General features: G+C 46.0%; 5 protein-coding genes across 5 annotated transcripts; 1 reads left to right on the forward strand and 4 right to left on the reverse strand.

Annotated features, from left to right (window-relative positions):
* Nucleotides 1-658: 658 nt before the first annotated feature.
* Nucleotides 659-1,540, reverse strand: PtA15_4A206 (uncharacterized protein; the record flags this gene model as incomplete). The annotated part of the gene is made up of 1 exon (XM_053168067.1): nucleotides 659-1,540. The coding sequence occupies one exon, from the start codon at nucleotides 1,538-1,540 to the stop codon at nucleotides 659-661; it is 882 nt and encodes a 293-aa protein (XP_053019313.1).
* Nucleotides 1,541-3,496: 1,956 nt separating this feature from the next.
* PtA15_4A207 (uncharacterized protein) lies at nucleotides 3,497-4,511 on the reverse strand (the record flags this gene model as incomplete). Its single annotated transcript, XM_053168068.1, has 6 exons — nucleotides 3,497-3,574; nucleotides 3,637-3,904; nucleotides 3,973-4,017; nucleotides 4,103-4,184; nucleotides 4,263-4,332; nucleotides 4,437-4,511. 6 exons carry the CDS (start codon nucleotides 4,509-4,511, stop codon nucleotides 3,497-3,499), a joined length of 618 nt encoding a protein of 205 aa, XP_053019314.1.
* A 412-nt stretch (nucleotides 4,512-4,923) lies between these two features.
* Nucleotides 4,924-5,794, reverse strand: PtA15_4A208 (uncharacterized protein; the record flags this gene model as incomplete). Its single annotated transcript, XM_053168069.1, has 3 exons — nucleotides 4,924-4,991; nucleotides 5,615-5,688; nucleotides 5,775-5,794. 3 exons carry the CDS (start codon nucleotides 5,792-5,794, stop codon nucleotides 4,924-4,926), a joined length of 162 nt encoding a protein of 53 aa, XP_053019315.1.
* Nucleotides 5,795-15,594: 9,800 nt separating this feature from the next.
* PtA15_4A209 (uncharacterized protein) lies at nucleotides 15,595-15,993 on the forward strand (the record flags this gene model as incomplete). Its single annotated transcript, XM_053168070.1, has 1 exon — nucleotides 15,595-15,993. The coding sequence occupies one exon, from the start codon at nucleotides 15,595-15,597 to the stop codon at nucleotides 15,991-15,993; it is 399 nt and encodes a 132-aa protein (XP_053019316.1).
* A 641-nt stretch (nucleotides 15,994-16,634) lies between these two features.
* On the reverse strand, nucleotides 16,635-17,563 carry PtA15_4A210 (uncharacterized protein; the record flags this gene model as incomplete). Its single annotated transcript, XM_053168072.1, has 5 exons — nucleotides 16,635-16,679; nucleotides 16,999-17,013; nucleotides 17,087-17,241; nucleotides 17,336-17,459; nucleotides 17,543-17,563. 5 exons carry the CDS (start codon nucleotides 17,561-17,563, stop codon nucleotides 16,635-16,637), a joined length of 360 nt encoding a protein of 119 aa, XP_053019317.1.
* Between the last annotated feature and the right edge of the window lie 6,646 nt (nucleotides 17,564-24,209).

Raw genomic sequence — 24,209 nt, forward strand, 5'->3', positions numbered from 1 at the left:
CAGCTCTCGAGCTCTCAACAAGAGATTAGTGCCCTAGTTAAACGCTGTTTCTACGCATGTAATTCTACGCGAGGTCTAAGATTGATTTGCTGCCAAAATAGGAATGTCAGATCATCAATTGCTGTACTCAATTGCGAAAAGAAATACTGAGGTATACACGAACACAGAAGCGCTGCTCGTGATTTGAATGGACATATATAACAAGGCAACAATTAAACGCAAAAGTTTAGCCCGAGATGAACCACTGAGAGCCCGTACAAGTAAATAGAGCAGAAAGGGAAGCAAGACCAAAACAAAGCCATTGCAGAGATGCAGAGATTTTAATATACAAGAGGCATGATACAACCAAGATGGCAACAACTACCGGTAGTCGGACGGGAATAAAAATCCTGAAGAGATTGTAATCAGAAAGAGCTCTGACCAACAAAAAATTGTCCAAAGTCACTGAGTTGAGGGACAACAACAGCTGTGTTGATTGTTGCGGATGAGTCGGGGGGCTGGCTCGAATTGGAAGTTTTTATTCTAGAGACTGCAGGAATTTTTCTGGACTTTGAAGAGAAATGGGTTCGATAACTGAATAATAATTAGTTGATTAGCACTTCCAATTTCCATACTGCAAATTTCTATCGCACATTTGTTTTAAGTCTATGATTAAAGCTTACTGTTGTAACATGTTATCCTGCCGACTAAATCGACTAGTACAATCTTCCATTGCGCACTTGTAACGCTTTTCGCCTGTATGGATCCGCTTATGTCGTACGAGATGGCCACTGGTCGTGAAAGCCTTCCCACATCCTTCCCATGTACAGGCATACTTCCGGGCATATCCTCCTTGAGTCACACTCGTAGAAGAGTCGCTTAAGATCACATGTGAGCTCCTCCCGTTTTTTTTAGCTCGAGGTGTTTGTCCAGACTTGCTACTGGGACTACCGGCGATAGAATATGTTTTACCAGCAGAAGATGTGGAAAGTGGTGTGACTTTCTTTGGGGTGGTTACTTTGCCCTTGCTTTTCGGCTCTGGGGTGATAGCTTGCTGGGTTGGCCACGCTTGTGGAATCTGGAGGAACGTCATTTCGGTGTTATCTGAGAAAAAATAACTGGGGGGTGTTTCTAAGTGCAGCATGGGCATCGAGTTTTCCGGTTCCAAATACGACATTTCGTTGCCGATTTGAGTGAACTGTACTCCTCCAGCGCCAATTGAGGGGAGAAACGCAGCCGGAATGTCACTTCCAGAGGAATCCGGCAAGGCCATTTGGGAAAATGGAAGGGCAAATTCCATCGATTCAATCGAACCGTTTGATAGCCGCGGTGAAATTGATGAAGATTGGCAGTAGCGGGGTGGGGTACTGAGCAGGGACTGGAACCGGAGGGGGAAGGTTTCGGCAAAAGAGAATACATCGGTTGAAGTACTGAAGGTCGGTTCCGGATAGCCATTAAGATCATGGTACTGGTTGAGATTGGGGTGCTGATAGAAAGATGATAGAGATGGAGAATTCATGGGAGGCAGACCAGCTGAATCGGCATACGAGTTGAAAAACATGTTGTCTTGAAAGGAAAAAAAAAAAAAACAGAAACTGAGGACTCTTGCCAAGCAAAAAGGGTGAAACAACTTTTCAGGAAGAGGTGGATATGGGGCTTGTCAAGGCAGGGCACTTTATAAGATTATTTCGGGCCCTTGGCCTTGACGTCAGGTCATGACTATGTTGCTGCCACCTTGCTCGAGTGCTCCCAATCGGTCAAACCCTGACATTTGCCTGGTTACACCACGGCGCGAAAAATTGTGCTTTTGGCGTCAGCCCCACGGCGGGGTGAAAATTGGGTTGGCACGGGTTGGGCGTGACCTGCTTGCCCTGGACAGTGGATCCGACGAGAGGGGCAAGCCAACGGCAAACCTTGGTCCGCCCGACCATGGCACAACTTTGGCTCACCAGCAGGTCAAGCCAACAGTGCCCACAGGAGGTGATCAGCAGAGTTGGCTCGACCTGCTCGTCATTCAAGGCAAGCGGCTCACCTCGCCGACCAAGATTTGCCTTCAAGGGCAGGCCGACGAGGAGAGCTGGTCAGCGGCTCGCCTTGCCAACCAAGTTCTACCTCCAAGGGTAGGCCGACGAGGTGGATGTGCCGCTGCGAGTTCAAGGCATCGAACACCGCCACCTGCTCATGATGTCCGATGCTGCCCTGGCCGAGCTTAAGAAGGGAGGGTGTAACTAGTTTTTCTTTTTCTTGAGATCTATGCAACAAATCACAGTCGCTGATCGAACCCCACCCAAAGAAAGATGATGTACGCCCAAGAGGAAGCGCGAGCGGAAAATAATCTATCTTTGCCGAGTGGGTACAAAATAGTTTGCTGAGGCACAGATGCCTACGGGGGGCGGTCGGAAAATTCATCGCCGCCCAGTAGGTGCAATAGTGTTTCTACCAGCTTGGTTGGCCAGGCACCCGATTGGAAAGTCGGATGGCTGAGGGTGAACCTCCTGACTCCCATGGATTATCCGAATCCGGAATTGTGTACTTATTTAGGTTATTTTCAACCCACCATGATAAGTCTGCATTTTGACCAAAAGCAAGAAAAGAAAACCGTTTTGTTCGTTGATAAATACAACGTGAATAATAATATTAAAAATGAACACGTGACATAACACAACAACCCTCAGACGAATCATTAAAATCAGATCAATGATACCATGTGAAAACAATTGGAAAGCGAGCGGAAACGGAAGTACTTCTTTCAAGCAACCACGTGTGTAGTCAGGAAAGAAAAAAAAACGAAAAAAACACACCCGAGCTCGGCTGCAAATAAGCACAACCATACTAGTCAAAAGTAGAAATAGAATGATTGGATATTGAAGACTTGATCCCCGACGGCGAGAAAAGACTCTGAGGTGAGAAGGAAGGAAGTCATTCTATGTGGTTGTAAAAAGAAAAAGAAATTCAATCAAGTAGAAAAAATGACGAAGAATGTCGATCGAGGATATACTACATGAGCAAAAGACCGCCGGGGCAGCTGCGGGAAAATTCAAGAAAATCGATCCAATTGTGCAGTGGAAGCTGTCGAGAGGGGACCTGGGTTTGATTGAAGAAGCAAGCGTGAGGTCCATGGCCGGTTCTATTTACGTTGAGCAAGTATCTACAAAATTCTTGACTGGTCAGGCGTTGGTAGCCTCCGACTAGCTCATCTGTTCACATCGCTTCGATAATCACGTCCGAATCTCAGAAGTCTGGGCCGATCCGGTCCGCATCGACGTTTCGTAAGTTCAGTTTCGCAAGGATAGCGTTAGTTTTTTGTGTTTTGCTTGTTGCTTAAAGTCCGTAGTTTTTATTGTTGCACGGTTTGCTCGGGGCGAGGTGGGTAATTCAGCAGCTTGAGTGGGGATCTGGAAACCTCTTTCAGCAGTGCAGCATTCCGTGAGCTCGGGAGGTTCGGTATAGATGAGAGGGTCGGGGATGATGATCGATGTGATGGAAGAAACGGTTTGATTGAGTTCAGGCTGATTGGTCACGCCTGGGCCGTGTCTTCCAGATAATCTTTGTGTTTCAATTCAAAAAAAATCCGGTGTTTTGCTCCAAAATATAGCTAATGATTGTTTGATGTCAGCAGGGGAATAGATAAGACAGAAAGTAACGTGGGAGACTGACCTGAGTTCCAGTAAGAGCGAGCCAAACGAGACCCATCACAACAACTTGTACCCAAGAAAATATGTCACAGACTGTCATAGCCGCATTAACGGCGGAGCTCGAGCCAGCTCTATCCTTGGGTTTTGTCTTGCTGTATGTGGCGTCAACGGGGAAGTGGTAGACTTCCATGCACTGAGCGACCGAGGTTGTGTGTTGGGCTGCGGTCCTAATGATGAAGACCAGACCCAGTAGCAAGATGGACCCTACGGCGTATAGAGTAAGATTTTTGCTATGGATGGAAAATGAATCAGTGTCAGTAGCCTGGACCCCCGTTTAACCATCTAAGGTTAGACTCACAATATCCGGAAACGAGAAACGAAATTCCTTTCAACACATATTATGCTAATTATTGAGCGAGCATCAAAATTGGTATCAGATTCTGACAACGGGTTCCTAGGATTTCCTTCCGGCAATGAGGTCAACATACCCAAAGATGTGAAGACCTGCAACTGTCAGATATAGTATGCCAAAGATGTAGGATACTATAGCAGGTTGTACGAGTGCTAGAACTGTCCGAAATCATTGAGAAATTAAGCTGTCTAGAGGGTTCTCTCCACTGTATCTTGTGACGGATCGATATGACTTACTTTTGGGACCGAAGAATGACATACATGCACAAAATATGGCTAGAAATGTGTTGAAGTAGAGTATGATCATCTGAGGGAACATCGAAGAGGAGTTTACTAATTAGTTATACCTGAATCTCGGGACAAGTTGGAGCTAGGAATTAAACTGAATGAGAAATGTGGCAGAAGACTTACGATTCCGGCTGTGAAGAGTTGGATGGAAAGGCAACAAGTCCTTTCTTGTTTGTAAAAGTCGCGGATGTCACCCATCTTGAGAAACCGGCCGGAAGAAGAGCTTATAAGCCCAATTTGATTTGATTTCGAAAACCGACCAGGCCGACGGGATAGATGCGCATATGTGACGAATTGGTTGTGTATGTATGTCAGAATCAGTAGGTAAAGCCTAAGGTGGGTAACTATGAAGTCGGGAGTGTCAATTCAAGGAGAGCATCCAGCCGCATGAAGCTCAGCGCTGAAAAAAAGAGGGTGATATAGGAAGAGCGAGGTCCGAAAGGATTGTGATGGGCTGGTGAATCTTGGCTTGGGACTGTGAACGGAAGAGCAACGGGCGAGGAAAAAAAGCTGGAGTGATGGTCAGTCGGATGAGATGATGAATTTTGGCCGGAGCTCAGGACGTGAATCTGTCGAATCGGCTATGTGACTCGTTACGGATCCAGATGAGCTAGAGTGCTCCGTATCGACTGGTTGATGAGGGTGGTCTTGAGGTGGGATCGTGGGCGTTGCGATCGCCTGAAGGCCGAACGAAATCAGCTGGTCAGGCGTGGGCGGGGTAATTCAAAAGAGAGTTGTTGGAGTGTGAGGCTTCAACACGAGCTGCAATCAGGAGGTTGCATGTATAACAGCGTGTCCGGCGTGGGAAGATGCAAGAAACTTTTCGCCGGGGGTGGTCTTGGCTTGATGCAGTCTTCAAGAGCTAAAAGAGTATAAACTGGCCGTCACACGGCGGAGGCAGCAAATCGTCAGATGAGAGTATTTGCAGGGAATCTTCCGAAGTCACGCGCGAGCGCATCGATGTCAGTAAGGAGACGTTTTGAGTGGGGGACTGAGGATAAGGGGACACGAAGAATTACAGAAGGAAAGCTCCCCTGCAGGCAGTAAGTTGCCGTGGCAACAACCACCTCTTGACTCTCCACAAATTACGCTGATGGGAGCTGTTATGAGTAGGTGAGTTTGAGGGTGGACGGAGTCGCTCCTACGGGCCGATACACGACCGACCAGCGGCGAAACAAGGATACAAAGGAGCCGGCCCAAGAAATGACGTTCGAAGGAGAGAAAGGGCAAGGGCAGTCGTTGAGGTATCAGCGTAGGAATCCCATCTCAGTCGTCAATGAGCCCTTTATCATCGAACCCACGCGCGCATATCGACGATCTCTGGTCCGAAGTGCTCTCTCTCAGTCCTGCCTTAGAGTCTTCAACGAGCTTGTTGCTATGATGGTCGAACAGTAGCAGGTTGAGTGGCCCAGCGACATAATTGCCGTACACCAACAACAGGCGGTGTGATATTACGGCTACTGGTCAAACGACAAGGACATTCCCTCCACGGGATACCATGCCACCAGCCAAAAGAGTCCATCCGAGTCAACTTTCCATAATGAAAAAGGTTTGTATCCTGTTGCAACACGTTGCTGCCCCCTCTTCCCAGTACTAACCCCGCATCCAGCTCCCCCATTATGTACCTTGAATCTCCACTGCCAGCCAGACTTCAAGCAGTGCTCACTGCGCCAGCAAAGGGAAACATCGATCCGGTCTCTCTTATCTTTTTTTCACATGGTGACCAGCATCACATTATTCATTACCCATTAGAGTCCTCTGGAGACAGAGATATTGACCAATAACAAAGGGTTTTTAGGTTTTTTTTATCTATTTTCAATATTCTTTCTGACACAAATCATTTGGTAGAACCCGCACGAGAAAGCTTGCACATGCGCGAGTCAGGTTTCCCTTTGCCAGGACCCTGGAAACCCCCTATAAACGGGGGTAATGCTAAATCCGGAATTTTGCCAAAATTCATACATTTTCTGAGTCAACTCAAACGTGTTTCATGCAAGGTGGGGTACCAAAAGTAAGGGCCTGTGCTTTAATTTTGCAAAATTCCCCCTTTTCTTGTCCTCTACACAAAAATTGAAAACAATAGGAGGGTTCAATTGTTGAAATTCTTCACTTTTGGGCTCAAGAATACCTTCCAGTAAGTTTCAACTTGATTTCTAAGAAGTATTGAGGGAGATGAAATTGGGAAAATTGAATTTTGATGCCCAGACAAGGTGTGCTGCTGAGGGGGGGGGGGGGGGGCTTTTCTGGTGCACTCTCAGGAATTTCATACATCTTAGTTACTACCCTCCCTTACCCAGGAAAATTTTCATACACTTGAAGTGCTTACCATTGAGGCCAAAAAAGCCCATTCATACCATTTTGGGCTTTTGCCAAAAAATCCATACATTTTCATTGCCCCCATTTATAGGGGGTTTCCAGGGTCCTCCTTTGCCTCCACAACTCTGAATTCAGGATTTCAGCTTTGCAGTCGCAGGAAGGTAAAAGTCAAACCTTGAAGTTCCAGCTTGCAAGTTGAGCTGTCTCAACATCATCCAACCTTGTTTTCCGTCATTTCTTCTCCCAAATAGCTACTTCATTGCCTGGAGACCATGATCTCCTCATAAATATTGTCATTTTGAATTTGCAAAATTTTTGGCAGGTTCTTATTGGTCACACTGTACTGGAGACTCAACCAGATTATTCTAAATCCCTGGTCTTTCTCAGCTCTCAGCAGCATGCCTGTTTTTTGTTTGTTTGTCTGGCTGAAGTTTGAGTTGTGGTTGGAAATCTCAAATCTCCTCAATTCCATATTTATTTTCTTTCATCCGGGTTTACTCTTCACCTAGGCAGGTTCAGGGCTCTTGAAATGGGTCAGTCTTTTTTTTTGAAGACCTTCCTACCCTCCTCTTTTTGTCTTTTCCTGATCTGTCTTTCTCTTTTTTGATACATGATTTTTTCCAATTTGCCTTTTGACATTTCTTGGTAAAATCTGATTCATAACAGATCTTTTTGGGTACATGATTGAATTTTGCATAATTATGGTGTTCAAAGTTGGTTTGCATAATTTTATGCATGCATAAATCATAAAATCATAAAATCTTTTTTGCAGGGGATATGACTGTCTGATTATGTAATACAAAATTTCCTCACCAAAACATTTTTATGATTTTATGATTTATGCATGTGTAAAATTCTGCAAACCAAATTTGAACACCATAAATGTTAGAGCAACGTTTCTGGCATTTATCAATAAAAACTTAGAAACTGGGCAAGCTGCACATAATTGGATGTTTCTGGGCCCTCAGTGCTGCTGATCCATCCTTGAACAGGCTCTTGGCAAACCAAATGGACTCTTCATTCTTGCAAATTTCAACTGTGATCAACCCTACTGGGATCAGCCAACCAGAAATCAACTTTCAAGCTGAGTGGGACTGAAAGCGTTTGCTGGAAATCCCAACATGGCAAATTGAGACAGTTCACAGTATGAAGTAAAGGATGAGTCATGATCAGTTTTCCTGAGAGTATCTGGAAGAAATACAGCAGTATGATATGAGAAGTACTTAATCAGTTTGACCAACATAAGTTTGCTTGAGTGCATCACACTCCTCCACCCAGCCAATTATGCTGGAAGTGTGATCACTGATAATTCACCCTTATTTCTCACCTGCCTGACCAAACAACTCACACTTTTGTTTCAGTTTCCACAAGTCCTCTGAGAGGGGTCTAGCTTGTGAAAGAAGAAAGGACCATATACTTACCTACCAAGACTCTTAAAGAATATAATAGAAAGTGATTGAAATTGAAACTAGTACCATGGATCAATTCCCACTGAATAAAGTACTATAAAGTAGGCATGTATATCAGACCACCTTAAGGCAACAAAACCATAGTTCTTTGCCAGGTTACTGTGACTGAAGTGCAAAAAAAACTGCTAAAATGTCATCCTAAAGCAAGTAAAGTAACTCCACCCAAATAACACAGGCCTGCTGCCGCTGGAATGTGTTGCGTTAATTACACCATGGCACAAGGTTTTACCTGATCTCATTCAAAATAAATATTTAAATATGTATGAAGCTGAGATTTTTGGCCCCTGGAACATGGATGATAATGTGTAAATGAAGGGGTCCGCATGGCTGTGGGCATTTCATGCATGATGAATGGATTAGATAAAGTGAGGTCATGATCTAAACCTTCAGGCTGTTGGTCAATTTTAATTTAATTTTTTTTGATAGGGATTCAAGTAGGTTAAAAATAAACTTTAGAGCCAATAGGGGGGTTCACAATTGAAATTTACAAAAATTCGGGACACATTTTAAGGTGGTTATGAACATTTTTTAAAAAAATTGATAAATTGCACTAATTGATCCGTATCACCTGCTGCTGTGTATTAAGGGTGTTCAAAGTTGACTTGCATAAAATCATAAAATTCTAAACTGAAAAAAATATGTACCACCCAAACATATGGAGGCGCTGGCCCGACATGTTGGACAGCTTTTTGTTTTTTGCAGTGTCTTGAATTTTTTTGCATTGGCATCTTTTTTTTATACAAATTCATCCTCCAAGATGGCCAGAAGCTATCGGATTATTGGTTTTGACTGTGCCACAACCACATATACAGACCAATATGTATATAAATATGTACATAAGGGCTATTGTGGCAACTCTACATACTTTCTGCACCGCATGGGTACAAAAGCAATGCCTTTAACCATACACAAAGGCCATCTGAGGATGTCCTACGAGTCTTACAGCTTGCTGGATGTCCTTGCAGAGGTTAACGGCTTGTCGAGTGGACTTGTGTCCCTGCGGGACAAGGCCTGTTGACTCAGTTAAGTTAGAGTGATTTGTGGAGGCTCCCTTTGCAAGGGGTACTTTGCATCAGCTAGGCTGCACCAGGCCCTCCGAAGAGAGTCTGGTGTAAGTTGGCAAATCACTTGACAACCATTTTTCTTCTGATCCAGTCAATAATGATTTTTTTGCTGGAATAAAAGGAAGAGGTGGTCTCAATTCATCAGCTTATATGCTCTGAAATGCTGTTCTGACTCTCCTGGGCACCTAACCGACCCCCAATCAAGTCAGAGAGGAGCATGATAGAGAGAGCACAAAAGGCAGCATGTAAACAGCTTGACCAACTCTTCAGGTCACCTAACCGACCCCCTGTTGAGTGATAAAGAAGTTGCCCAGAATGATGGGGGGGTTGGAGCCGGTGAAAACAGAAGAGTTATATATAGGAACCAGGCTGCTCTCCTGCCTGGTGAGGTACTTGTACTATTACAGGATTTATAACCAATCCTGACACTGACACGTGTTTGAGTACTGCTACCATTGTATACATACACTGATACTGATCCCACATGTTTGGTGGATGCTCAAAGCGGAAGCAAGGAAGGATGGCTAGATTAGAAACATGAAACGTGATTGACCAGAATTTCTGGTCCAGAGCCATTTTTTTCTAGGAGTGTTGGCTCAGGCACCATGTTTGGCTAGGAATGTCGGCTCAGAGCCATGGGGGCTGTTTTGTCGCGCCAGAGGCGCCGTCAGACCAACACCAAATTGGCCGGATTGTCGCTCTGAAAGCATAACAATGGCCGCTTTGTCGGTTCATTTGTCCATTTTGTTGTGGATTCACCGGCATTTCACAAAAAAACACAAATTTAGCCGTTTTTGTCGGTCCAGCGCCTCCATACAAACACTCAAATTACAGCAAAATTTCTAGAATGTTACATATGAAATCTATGGAGGCGCTGGACCGACAAAAACGGCCAAATTCATGTTTTTTTTGTGAAATGCCGGTGAATCCACGACAAAATGGACAAATGAACCGACAAAGCGGCCATTGTTATGCTTTCAGAGCAACAATCCGGCCACTTTGGTGTTGGTCTGACGGCGCCTCTGGCGCGACAAAACAGCCACCATGGCTCTGAGCTGACATTCCTAGCCAAAAATGGTGCCTGAGCCAACACTCCTAGAAAAAAATGGCTCTGGACCAGAAATTCTGGTCAATCACGTTTCATGTTTCTAATCTAGCCATCCTTCCTTGCTTCCGCTTTGAGCATCCACCAAACATGTGGGATCAGTATCAGTGTATGTATACAATGGTAGCAGTACTCAAACACGTGTCAGTGTCAGGATTGGTTATAAATCCTGTAATAGTACAAGTACCTCACCAGGCAGGAGAGCAGCCTGGTTCCTATATATAACTCTTCTGTTTTCACCGGCTCCAACCCCCCCATCATTCTGGGCAACTTCTTTATCACTCAACAGGGGGTCGGTTAGGTGACCTGAAGAGTTGGTCAAGCTGTTTACATGCTGCCTTTTGTGCTCTCTCTATCATGCTCCTCTCTGACTTGATTGGGGGTCGGTTAGGTGCCCAGGAGAGTCAGAACAGCATTTCAGAGCATATAAGCTGATGAATTGAGACCACCTCTTCCTTTTATTCCAGCAAAAAAATCATTATTGACTGGATCAGAAGAAAAATGGTTGTCAAGTGATTTGCCAACTTACACCAGACTCTCTTCGGAGGGCCTGGTGCAGCCTAGCTGATGCAAAGTACCCCTTGCAAAGGGAGCCTCCACAAATCACTCTAACTTAACTGAGTCAACAGGCCTTGTCCCGCAGGGACACAAGTCCACTCGACAAGCCGTTAACCTCTGCAAGGACATCCAGCAAGCTGTAAGACTCGTAGGACATCCTCAGATGGCCTTTGTGTATGGTTAAAGGCATTGCTTTTGTACCCATGCGGTGCAGAAAGTATGTAGAGTTGCCACAATAGCCCTTATGTACATATTTATATACATATTGGTCTGTATATGTGGTTGTGGCACAGTCAAAACCAATAATCCGATAGCTTCTGGCCATCTTGGAGGATGAATTTGTATAAAAAAAAGATGCCAATGCAAAAAAATTCAAGACACTGCAAAAAACAAAAAGCTGTCCAACATGTCGGGCCAGCGCCTCCATAGAAATCATCACTTGAAAGTTTTATGATTTTATGATTTTATGTATTGAAAATTTTATGATTTCAACTTTGAACACCTTAATTTTCCCAAAATTTTAAAACTTTGTTCATAAAGGCCTTAAATTTGGCTCCAAAGTTTAGTAAAATTCAATGGTGAACCCCCCTAATGTTTTCAAACAATTTTTGATAAAGGCCTTGAGATTGACTCTAAAATTTTATCATTCATATTGTGAACCCCCATATGTTATTGCACGTGCGTTGTTGTAGAATGGTTATTGTCTTTTTGATGTGGAGATTTTCGTACTTTGAATTGCTGTGTTGCTACAAAAAAATATAAGGCCCCGTTTGGCTGCCGCGTTATACGTCATAAATTGTCAAATTTGTGACGCGCAACCCCCGGGGGTTTCAAAGTTTTGGCGAACTTAACCCAAGTCCCTCGCTGCTGCGGGCGTCTGGTCTTGCGAAGCAAGCCTCTGATAGCCCTTGGCAGGAGGGACTTGCGCGCTATCACCCCCTTTTGCAGAGCCTAGAATTTGAGTTTGGCTGGGTGGTTTTTTCAAACCATCACAGTTCCTGGCCCTCTAAACTTAAAACCTTAAATATTTGCTTGGCACAAAGCCTTGCTTCTTGCGCGTCATCAGATACAATCTGAGTTACGCCACACAACTCCTTCAAAGAGAAATAAATTATCAAAGTAAATAAAAACTTTGATTTTACTGAAGCCAAGTAGCAGAAGAGGTCCGTGCTCAATGACTTGGACATATAGTTTTTTTTTCGACTTACAGTCAAGTCTCTGAGCCCTCGATCGCCGGCACAGACCCGCCATCGAGACCGCATAGCCCTCTGGATGACCGGTAAAGACCGGTCATCGAGAGGGATATATACAACGCCCTGGATGACCGGTACAGACCAGTCATCAAATGGATATGTAGAACCTCTCAATGGCCAGTACAGATCGGCCATCGAGAGTATACAACCCTCTCAATGACCGGTCTGTGCCGGTCATCGAGGGGACTTGACACACCCGATGACCGGGATTGACCGGTCATCGGAAGGACTCAACCCTCTCGATGACCGGTACTGTGCCGTTCATCGAGAGGGCTTTATCCTCTCGATGACCGGAACATACTGGTCATTGAGAGGGTCGAGTCCCCTTGATGACCGGTTGATTCCGGTCATCCTCAAGCTAGCTGCGTGTGAAACACGCTATGTATTAAACAGAGAGTCCGTGCTCTCGTTCTGTGATTAATTTCTGCAATTCTGGGTTGCAGACTCGGTAACAGGCTTGAGGTTTTTTTGTCTTGTTTAATTTTTCAGGACATACTGGTATCAGTACATAAAGGGGAAAAAATATAGGTCTCAGCGGTAGCATGTTGGGCAGACCTGGAGCAAAAAAAAACAAAAAAAGGTTGTGGTATGAGAGATGCACAAAGGGGAAAGTAAAAAGAGGGGTGAAAATCCCATTCCCCGTGCGCCAGGATGGGGAGGTACGGTATAAGTCCCTCCTGCCGGGGGCTGTCGGAGGCTCGCTTCGCGAGTCCCACGCCCGCAGCATCGAGGGACTTTGTTAAGTTCAAAGTTTTGGTGGCAATGGGGGGCAAACTTTGGGTTGCGGTGTCATAAATACAACCATTTATTAATGGTTTAACATTAAGCGGACCAACGCTCACACCAAAAAAAAAATGGCAGCATTCCGCCCCCCCCCCACTTTGCAATAAACTACAGGTCACAATTGTCCTGGATCGCTTGGCTCCTTAAGCAATTGGCGCCGAGCAGGAGCCAAGCAATGACCTTAAATTGTCTACAAGCCGTGCTCTTTTATACTGTGGCCCAAATCCCCATCTCATCAACGCTTTTTTTATTTTTCCCTCCTATTTCCGGTTGTGAAGCCTCCGGATCAGGAAGTCGCTCCTTGCCTTCCGCTTAAGGTCAGACCCTCGGCCTGATCTCTTCCTCTCACTGCTATTGGTCCTTGCTTCATTCGTTGTTATGCCAACTTTGGCACCTTGTGTAATCATATGCCGCTCTCGGCCGTATCGCTGTTTGCTGCAAATCACTAATTCCCTCATATATCACCAATTCCGGGATACTGAGACCGGGTCCCGGGATATCAAGTTCCTTTGTGTATCGCCATTTTGAGGACGGTTGCGAAACCTGGGAAGATGAGACTGTGTGCGTGGTCCCTTAATCATGAGGAGTGTAATAATCTACTCCCTACATTTTTTCCTTTTCCCCCTTTCGCCAGTGGCCCACATTGACTTTGTCTTTTATGGGACTGTTGAGCTATTCATTGCCCACAGCAAACCACTCCCCACGGCCAAATATTATTTCTCAAACATCCATAAAACGCCCGATACTCATGCCACAACGTATTCTCTTCATCCACGCTGACCAGATGGCTTTCCCAACAGTCAGTGCTTCCATACCGCTTTCCCAACTACAACACATCCCTACCCAAGATGAATTCATTACCTATCTCTATTCCCCAGCAGGACCTATATCTTCAACGCCGTCTTCACACATATGTGATCCTCTCTACAAAATTCTCCTTTGCCGATCCACCAAGAATCCTATTTTTGGGAGCTCCTGGCTTTCTTTCAATGGCACCCTCAACCTAACATCTATTACCAAAACTTCGATTTTTGTTGAAATAATTGCGGAGGTTGATTGCTGGGCTATTACTCCCGATGCCCTCTACTCAACCTATGTCCGCCCAAGAATTGCTGGTTGCTTGTGCATTGACAATATAGGAAACAAGATCCGAGCTTTTTCGCCGGCTACTGGCCCTGTGAGACAACAAAATAATTACCTACAGGCGTAATCTTCTTTGCTGATACTCTTTCCACGATGCAGCATGGCCCTTGCTTCATATTACACTCACTGCCAGCAATATAACTGGCTGGGTTGAGGTTATCCCAGTTAAACTGGGATGCACTCAACCAATTTAAACTTGGGTGATCTCAACTGATGAAATATAAATCCAAGGTACCCCCCTTGGCTTTATATTAAATTGGTTGAGATCAACCAAGTTTAAATTGGTTGAGTGTATCCCAGTTAAACTGGGATGACTTCAACCCAGCCAAATATGCTGGCAGTGACTTTGGGCCCCGTGTCAATGCCGGCATTAAGAGTGGCCTACTCATTAGGAATGTGGTCTTTTTTTATGGATATATCGCTGGGGAAATCGGACGCTCCATACACATTGTTGTGAGATATTTCTAAGCCTTGGACTCCTTGCCAGAAGAAAGTCTGAATAAACTGGATTTCCCTGGCTTTCCTGAACACCGCTTATCCTTAGCAATTGGAATGCCTGTAATGTTGTTACGGAACTTGAATATTCCGCAAGGCTTGTGCAATGGCACTCGAATGATGGTGACGCGCTTAACAAAGTGGACAATGGGCGCAATGATTTTGACGGGGTCTCACAGAGGTAAAGAAGTTACATCAACAAAGATAACACTGCGATACGAGGGGGAGGCCCAGGCTAAGATCTCTGTCTACTGCAATCAGTTCCCCGTAGTAGCATGTTTCTCAATGACTATTAATAAGAGCCGGGGCCAAACATTGAATAATGTAGTACTTTTATTGAAGTCTCAGGTTTTTGCTCATGGTCAATTGTATGTAGCCTTGTCACGAGTGACTTCTCCAGAGAAGTTGGCTATTTTCCAAATTGGAACATCAAAAGATCTCCTCAATGTAGTTAGGGCCTGTACCATGGGCTTCAATTTGGACAAATTCTTACTTATGTTACCCTCTACAGAAAAAGTGAAAACTAGGGGAGGGTCCAATTGTTGAAATTCTTCACATTTGGGCTCAGGACTAAATTTTGGCCAAGGTCAGTTTTATTTCTAAGAAGTTTTGGGAGAAATGAAAATGAAAAATTTCAATTTTCATGCCCTATGGTACAGGCCCTTAATAGATATGTCTTAAATTAGATCTTTATTGTGGAATATTCAATTTTTCTCTCAATTGTATGCTGGGAATTTGGAATTGAGGTACCATCAACCTTTTTAGTGTGGTATTACTTAGTAGTGGACTAGGCTTCACCAAGAGTCATGAACCCGCGACTTGCTTCAACTTTTGTAGAACTGTTCCCGTAATGATATGCGATTCCGTCGCAACTTTTTACATAACGTGTGCAGTTGACATGGCAGTAATGGTCACGGGGCGGCGGAGCCGCCCTTAAACCCTAGTGATGTATAACGCGGCAGCCAAACGGGGCCTAAATATTTACATGCAAAACAATCCACAAGTTTCGTTCCAGTTTCAGCTGAAGACGAACCACGCAAGATCCGCCTTCGAACACTCGCCCACCGGAACCCGCCTCGAGACTGGATATCAGCGATGTTTTCCGTTTTGACACGACATGCGAGTCGAGGAACGACAAGAACGCTTCGAGCGGCACATTGCTGCGATTACTCGACCGAGGTTGCGGCGGAACACTGCGAGACAAACGGAAGCCCGAAGACGACTCATTATCGGGTGACATTGTTTCGCTCGCCAATCGGACTGCCGAAGCGCAGACACGACTCGCTGGTCTCCCTCGGCCTTCGTAGACGCATGGACGTCTCTTATCATCGCCATTCTCCCGACGCTGCTGGTCTCATCCTTAGTGTGAAGGAACTCTTGAAAGTCGAGAACGTTACTGAGGAAGAAGTCAACATGGGGAAACAAAGCAGTCGCAAGTTGGTCGACGACGATCGTGGTTATCGGCTCATACGAAACGTTCTCGAACGAAATTAATTAAAAAGTTTTGAGCGGTTAGTTCATTTCACTCGCTTTTTTTCCCTTCATTTTGCTGGACTTCACTACCAACTTAAATCATGATCACTGACTAGTATCGGTTCGTCCCCTCAACCGTTCCACAATTTTCTGGTAAAACAACGCCAGAGCACGAAGCAAAGACGAGACTCATGAAAACACAAGGAAAAGAGTCGCAGAGCTTATGAAGCTACACAACCAAAGTGCGAGGCTTTCTTGTAAACACATGGGTTATTTTCGAAAAACGACATGTACGATTACTCAACATTGCCAGAAGAGATGTGGGACGAAATTTATCGAGCAATTATCATACAGCACCCGTTCTTCACTGAAGGCCCCCAAAACCTCAGACTCGCTAGATGTTATCTCAATCCTTTTCCTATCACTGTGCTTCTTTTTACTCATCTTACATGATGAACTAAACCTTCTCCTTCATTAATTCATTCATCCCATAAGCTTTTTGGGTCAGGCGAAGCTAAGTCATAAGCAAAAGATTGCGGATTACAGCAAGAAAACAGCATCAACTGCCCCGATGGTTTGGAGTCCGCGTCACGTGAAGAAGTGCTCGATCAGTCCCAATGCACGTCACATTTTTCATTGGGGACAATCATACAAAAGTCCCATCATTTGTTCCAAGTCCATTCCATCGACTTTGCATCGAAGGCAAGCTTTAGCATTACGATTCCCAAAAAGATCGCAGTACAGTTAGGGCAAAAAAAGCTGGAAATTTGTTTGGTTGTTGATTGTAGATGAGCTGGAAATCAATCATGGCTGGGCTATGTACAACTGATCAACAAGATCATTTTATGACTGATTTGTTTGTGAGGATTCGGTGGGAGGTTGTGGTTGAGGTTGATCTTGTGGGGCAGGGATGCGGGTGTAGTCCTTATACAGGTTAGCCTGGTAAGGATGCTCTTCGTCCGAGAAGATATGCAGTCTTTCTAATCGACGATCACGTAGCTTGTTCTTGGGTAGCATGCCACTAACTGCCTTCCTCAGAATCTAAATTGGATATCAGTAATGTTTGTGTGAGTGGGGCTCAATAAGAAAGTTGCTTCGAGGAAGCTGGACTGACCATTGTGGGGTTTTGGTCCATCAGTTGTTTGTAAGGGGTCGCTTTCAAGGCACCCGGATATTGACTGTGAGAGTAGTAGACTTTCTGGTCCTCTTTTTTCCCAGTCACTTGAACATGTCTCGCATTGGTCACTACAACATAGTCACCAACATCGACTACCGAATTTCAGTTGAAGAAAGCAAATATCTGATCAAATTTCTAGCCAACTAACTGGATCAATGAGAAAAATGAAAGAAGAAATAAACACACTTCGAGGGTCGAAAATCGGCTTGTGTTTGCCCATCAAATTGTGGGCTATCAATGAGGCCAGACGACCCAAGACTTGATCCTTGGCATCAACGTGCCTCCATAGCCGAACGAATCCTATACCAGTCTTTGACATGAGGAGCCATGGTCAACAGGTCGAAATTTGCTTGGAGTTCTGATTTTCGTGAGCGAATAATTGATTTTGCTTACCCTGGTTGCTGGAGAATACATCTCTGATAGGATTTCTCAAGTTGGCCTCGCCCATCTTGACACCTCGAGTCATTTGGCTGGATGGTTTCCGCGGCCTGCGAACGGATGTCACAGGGCAACACTCCATACATGTCACAGCCGGCTTTTCCCGAGCTTAGCACAAGCGTGCCCTCCTCGGAGTCGGGGGAGCGTAGCGACCTCCGAAGGAGAGACTTGCCTCTAAGAGCATCCTTACCGGTGACTAGTTTAGCTCGAAATTAGCTAGTTTAGCCACCAATCTCAACCACACCGGGTGTAGCTAAGCCCAAGCTAAATTAGTGGGAAGCTTGAATTTCAGCTAACCGTCACTACATTTAGTGACGGTTAGCTCGAAGCTAACTGCCATTTCCCGCGCCCACCACTCAGCTCCACCCCGCGCAAGCCGAACCGATACGGCTGAATTGCTGTCGCTAAGTTAGTTTGCAACAGCTGCAAGTCAAAACTCGCGCCAACATAGCTCGACCGGTAAGGATGCTCTAAAGTGGCATGTCTGGCCCTACGTGATTGAGACAAATGGCAGGGGAGATCTCACCCTGCCCTATTTTCCCCAATACCTCCCTCTGGAATTCTGATTCTCACCGTGCCTTTGGCTCCATTAGAATCACCAGGATCTCAGCTAAATTCCACTCAATTCAAACTCCTCTTTATCCCTACCCTCTGGCAAGAAACATCCTGTAAATGTTGTTACATGGTGAATTTCTGTAACCAATCTGCCCCCTTTGAGCCCATGTGAGCTCAGGGAATTTCAAGACCCCTTCAGAACCAGTCCACAGTAGGTGGATTGGGCTAGTAATTATGAGGGGCAGTAAGCTGAAAAAACAAGGAATGAAAAATGAGATACCAGGCTACAAGTCTGTCTACTCAGTTTTTTTTAAACCATAAACTACAGTTCTTAAATCATTTTCAAAAGAAATATACTGTTTTTTAAAAGAAAAACTTGAGTCTGTAGGGCCAATGATGTGTCATGAGAGGTAAGCCTCTCCTTTGGAGACGCTTTGTGCCCCCTCTGAGAGGCTTTGTTAAGCTCTCACTTTTCCAAGGTGCACACCTACATAGTTAGCTTAATACAAGCCCCTTGTTCCAGAGTGAGGCAGGCAAGACACTGTTGGAAGCTAAATGAACAAAGTTCCTCCTCTGTGTGGCTCAAACTTATCTAAGTCATTGTCCATGCTGTGACCGGGGGGCACCCCCATTTTCCCTGGTCAAGATGCATAGCATTGGGATCTCTCCCACAGGAAGTGGACTTAGGACTAAAAAGCACATTTCGGCCTGAGATAATCTGCAACTTTGGGTGGTGGCCAATGTCATCACCACCTGCAGAACTCAATTTTTGACTAGTTTTCTTTGTCCTGATGGGTTGGAGCTTGCATTTTTCTGATCCAAACTGTCTATTCAGAATTTTGGGAATCCATTACTCTTGTTGTGACATGGCAGGCTCGAGTGACTCTAATGGTTGTGAATCCAAGCTCAGCATCCGGGATCTGATCCCGGATGCTGAATATACCGCTACTGCGGCGAGGTTGAGCATGTGTAGCCCCTTGGGCTACAACACCCCCCCTCTCGCCGTAGAAGCGGTACTACCTACAACCAGAAAAGAAAACGGAAAACAATAGAGATAAAAGGAACTTGAGCTGAGTAGAAAAAGATTAACCAATAAAAGAAGAAGAAAAAATAACAACAACTATTAACAAGAAACAAGTCAACCTGCCATGATCCTTTCTCTCAATGTTGCAAAATTGCCCTGTGGCATACACTTGGTAAAGATGTTGGCCAGCTGATTCTTTGTGCTTATCCATTCTAATACTGTCTTCTTTTGAAACAGTGCCTCATTAGTGATGTAAAAATCCCGGTCAGTGTGCCTTGTCCGTTTATTGGACGCGTCATCAGTGGAAACCTTTATTGCAGATTGATTATCACAAAATAGAAAACCTACGAAATCTTTCTTAAGTACATTGCGAAGCAGATGTCTAACCCACAGTGTTTGCCTTGTTGCCACCCCCAGAGCCATGTACTCTGCGTGGCATGTCGACGACGCCACCGATTGTTGGCGTCGCGATACCCAGAGGACCGGACAGTTCAGGAATGTGATCAAGACGCCGTATGAAGATCGGGAGAATTCTCCTCCCCACAACGCATCTGCAAATGTCTTAAGCGGTTTATTGTCAGTGGAAGGGAAAAGGCATAGCCTAACATCTTTGCTGCCTGCCAGAAAGTTTACCAAGTGTTTAACCCCTTTCCAGTGGGTTACTCCAGGTTTTGCCGCAAAACGGGCCAGGTAATTGACTGCAAAACAGATGTCTGGCCGCGTCCCTACCGCTAGATAGCTGAATGATCCAATTACCGATAGATAGCGGCCTGAATCGGCTTCAACTCCTTCTTCATCTGTCGTCGCATTGAAACCAGCCGGCAAAGGTGTCTTCGCTATTGTCGTCCCATCCCAGTGTTCTTGCAGGATCCCAGCTACGAGCTCTCGTTGGAATAGTTCAAAACCTTGATCGGACCTTTTCACGTTCAGTCCAACTATCGAATCTAGACCCATAGACCACTTAATCTTGAGAATATCCTTTAGGTCTTGCTCCAGGCGTCGTAGAAGGGCGGGGCTTGACGCCGTGACCACCCCATCGTCAACATGCAGCCACACAACACCTGCTTCTTCCGGGTGGCAGAGGATGTACAGACTGTTGTCGTACTGGGACGGCGAGTAACCAAACTTGTCCAGAACCGCTTTCAAGTGTAGCCACCAACATCTAGCGGCCTGACGCGTGCCATAAAGAGCTTTCTTGAGAAGTAGCGCATGTCCCGGCGGCGTTTTCATCCCTTCTGGAGGCTTCACCCACACTTCCTTGTCGATTGGGAAATTGAGATATGCAGCCACGAAGTCAAAACTCTGAACCGGCCAACCGTATGCCGCAGCAACCACCAGTAAAAGACGTAAGGAAACAAAGGTTGCTGTCGGCGCGAAAGTCGCGGTGAAGTCTTCTCCCTCGACCTGCGTGAACCCTTTTGCTACGTAGCGCGCCTTGAAACGTAGACCATTGCCATCCGTGTCCGGTTTTGTAGCAAAGACCCATCTCCCTCCTAGAGCTTTTTTGTCTTCTGGTTTCAGCTTCAGAATCCAAAACCTCATTTCCTCGAGATTGGACAATTCGGTGGCGATGGCTTTTGACCACGCTTCTTTCTCCGGTGAATTCATTGCTTGGCGGAAAGCTTTTGGTACTGAGATGGCGTAGAACTGGCACAAGTCCAAAATTTTATCTACAATTAACTCCTGATTTGTGAACTCTATTTCTTGAGAGAAATCACCCAGTTGGAGCAGGTTCATGATGTAGTCAACTGAGAGCTTTTGCGAAGGGCCCTCCGGTGTCGATTGCTGACCATCTGATATCGGGTTTGTCTCGACTGGGATCACGCGTGTTGGTTCTTCATCGGGAAAACGGACCATCGCCAAAGACACAAAGCGCTTTTGATCTGGAATCCAGAATAACCACCCCTTGCTCTGTTCTAAGTGTGCGATGACAAGACCTTTAACCGCCCGTTTGTCCAGTTTCTTTCGCTTTTCGTGGGGAATATGAACGTAGCCAGTGCTGCCGAACACTTGAAAGTTTTCATATTGAGGTTTTCTGCCAAACATTCATTCATACGGAGTCAGTTCTTTACTGGCTTTGTTGGGCAGCCGATTGAGCATGTATGTCGCCCAGACAAAAGCATAACTCCAGAATTCTTTTGGTAGGGGACTGTCAATAAGAACTGTTCTCCCGGTATCCGCGACTGTCCTGTTGAATCTCTCTATCACCCCGTTCTGATAGTGATGGTAAGGGAGCGCCTTTTCCGCTTGAATGCCCTTCTCCGCAAGGAAATCCGCTAGCTTCTTGTTGGCAAACTCCCCTCCGTTGTCGCTCCTGAGTGTTTGGACTCTCTTCCCTACTGCTTGTTCTAAGCGATTGATGGTGTCAATGATGTGTTGATTTGCTTCCGACTTCTGTTTCAGCACCTTCACAAACGCATAGCCCGTCGCTACATCTCTCATTGTGAGTAGATACCGTCCGCCGTCAATCGAATCTACCTGAAAAGGACCCATCAAATCCGCCGCCAAAACATCTAAGCGTTTGACTGTCCTAAGTGAAGAAGCTAAAGGGTTAATTTGAGTACTCTTGCTTATTGCACACACAGGGCAATGTATTTTGCCACTCGGGATCTCATCAGGTAGTCCATTTCCCAACTTCCGTTTCACAATGCTCCTAATGTGTCGGAGGCTAGCATGACCAAACACTCTGTGATAGTAGAGTAGTTTCTTCTCATCTTTTGTAAGGTCTTCTGACTTCCAGCAAAATTCAGTCGCTTTCGCCACTGGTTCCCTGAACACTTCATCAGACAGTGGCACTTTAGCTTTAGATGCAAGAATTGATATGTTATTGTCATCAGGGGCAGGCTTAAGAGACGAAACAGAAGTATGATTGGAAGGAAGAGACAAGGATGTAGAAGAGAGAGAAAGGGATTTGGGAGAGGAAGCAAGGGAAGAGGCAGGGGGAGAGGATTTTGAATTGGACATTTGCGGCCTTGGCGTTGAGGTGTTTGAGAATAGCATATGGCAATCGCCTAACTGAGTTCCCCGCTGACTATCCGATCTGATCATCGGATAGGGCAAGCACCACCTATTTTTCGCGGTTTCAAAAACACAGTCAAAGAGATGCTCTCCTGTTGAGCGCGAGATGTGAAACGTATCTGTGGCGTTGTCATAGGCAACAAGTGCGTTAGCTTTTTGCAGGGCTGCCATCGATATGAGCGTGGTCTTTGCCTGCTCACAATACAGTACTTGTCTGATCACAATGACAGATCCATCAGGGGCCAGGAACTTTAGGGCCCCCATGCCAGTGATTGCTGACCCTGCTCCACTGGTAGCTACAGAAACACCGATAGGTTTTGGGAGTAGGCGGAAATCATGGAGTAATGATTTAGAACCGGTGAACCCGTGGGACGCCCAAGTGTCAAAAATGGCAGTCTCACTCACTAAATCTTCCCCGAGCGCCATCGAATGGAAGTCCAGGTTGTCCAGGTCGTCTGGAAGACCGTTGACTTCCATAATGTGAGCAGTCACCCCCCCTTTTGTTGGATTCGAAGTAGCCGACCCTTGTTGCGAAAGAGCCTGGCTGGCTGACCGTTGGTTGGGCTGATACCGTGGTTGGTAGTAGTCCGCTAGGTGCCAGGCATGTTCTTGGTTTCGGGTGGGGGGGTGAAACATTCGCCGGAAATTGGTCTTTGGGAAGCGGCCAGAGTCCATCGCTGTGCCACTGGGAAGATGTCCGTAGATCGTGCCGACGATTGTGCCGATTGCTTGCCCATTCCCTCGGCTTGGTTGCCCTGCTTGAGGGCGATCTGGGCAGCTCTTCGCGTAGTGATTTTCGCCGCCGCATTGCCAACATTTGTGGGCTGTTACTGCATAGAAGTCCAGTGCATCGACCCACTCGTCTTCACTCACTTCAGCTAAGAAAGCCGAGACGTTGAAGTCCGCCGGGTTGCTTGTCGACATGATCAGAGCTGCTGGAGGGTTGGGAGAGGTGAAGGATGGGTTGTGATCGCCGTCCAACTCAGTCGCATGTTTGTGTTGGTCCTTGCAGATGTCCAGGGCCAACATGATGGACTCAAAAGATGGGCAGCGGCCTTTCTTGTCATCTTGGACCAGTTGCTCTACTCTTAACTCAAATGCTTTCTTGTATTCCGCGTTTGAGTCCATCACCGCCGCTTGCAGCACAAAACCAAGAAACGAGTCCACTCCGATTGCTACATTGATTGAGGCCCATTCGGCATAAAGATCTTTCAGATCGGACGCTATGCCGGCGTTATGTCTCTCGGGGTCGATCTTGAATCTTCTGAATTTGTTGAAGATGTTCATTTGTGCGGCCCTCAAAGATGTCTTGAATTTGGCCAATAGGTTCGAGTACATCGCGAAGCAAGTCGGTAGTGCTTGCATCTCCGCCACCAACGACTGATCAATGCTGGCAATGAGGATAGCACGGCCGATCTTTTTGTACGTCGAGTTGTTGCACACCTCAAAAAAGAAACGGGCATCCTTCAGATTCAACCTTGCCACCTCCGCCATGTTGCAGTACCAGTTGCCAAAATTTGACCCGTCCGCCTTCAGAGTGTTGACAGATCAAAATTGTGCCTTCGCCGTCTGGATCGCATTGCCCACGAGTTTGCTTTGTCAAAGGTGAAACTCTGCTTCTTCGAAATCCCTGATCTCCTTGGCCAGCAACTCGTCCCTCTCATCGTAGCGGGCTGGTCTACGTTGCACGGGCGGAGCATCGTCAGTCACATTCAAAGGTGGTATTTGTGAGATGCGGGGCAATCTGGGATCCATGTGGGGCGGAGGTCCACGTTCATCGGCTGGAGCAGGGTCTCTCGGCTTGTTTTGCGGGGCTTTGCCTTTTTGACGTCCCTGGCCGACTGTCGTGTCAGGGCTCGGCGGCAGCCTTTCGAGGTTGGATTGAAGGATGGTGATATCTTCCTCCAGTCTAGCTCTGTGAGACAAGTCGTTGATGTTCCAATTTGACGTGGTGGCCGATCTTGACGTCGATTGTCAATCCTTTGCTGGGTCCATCAGTTCGGCTGTGTAGGTGTTTGGGAGTCA

Source organism: Puccinia triticina, chromosome 4A (genome assembly GCF_026914185.1).
Source record: "Puccinia triticina chromosome 4A, complete sequence".
In the NCBI taxonomy this organism is placed as follows: domain Eukaryota; kingdom Fungi; phylum Basidiomycota; class Pucciniomycetes; order Pucciniales; family Pucciniaceae; genus Puccinia; species Puccinia triticina.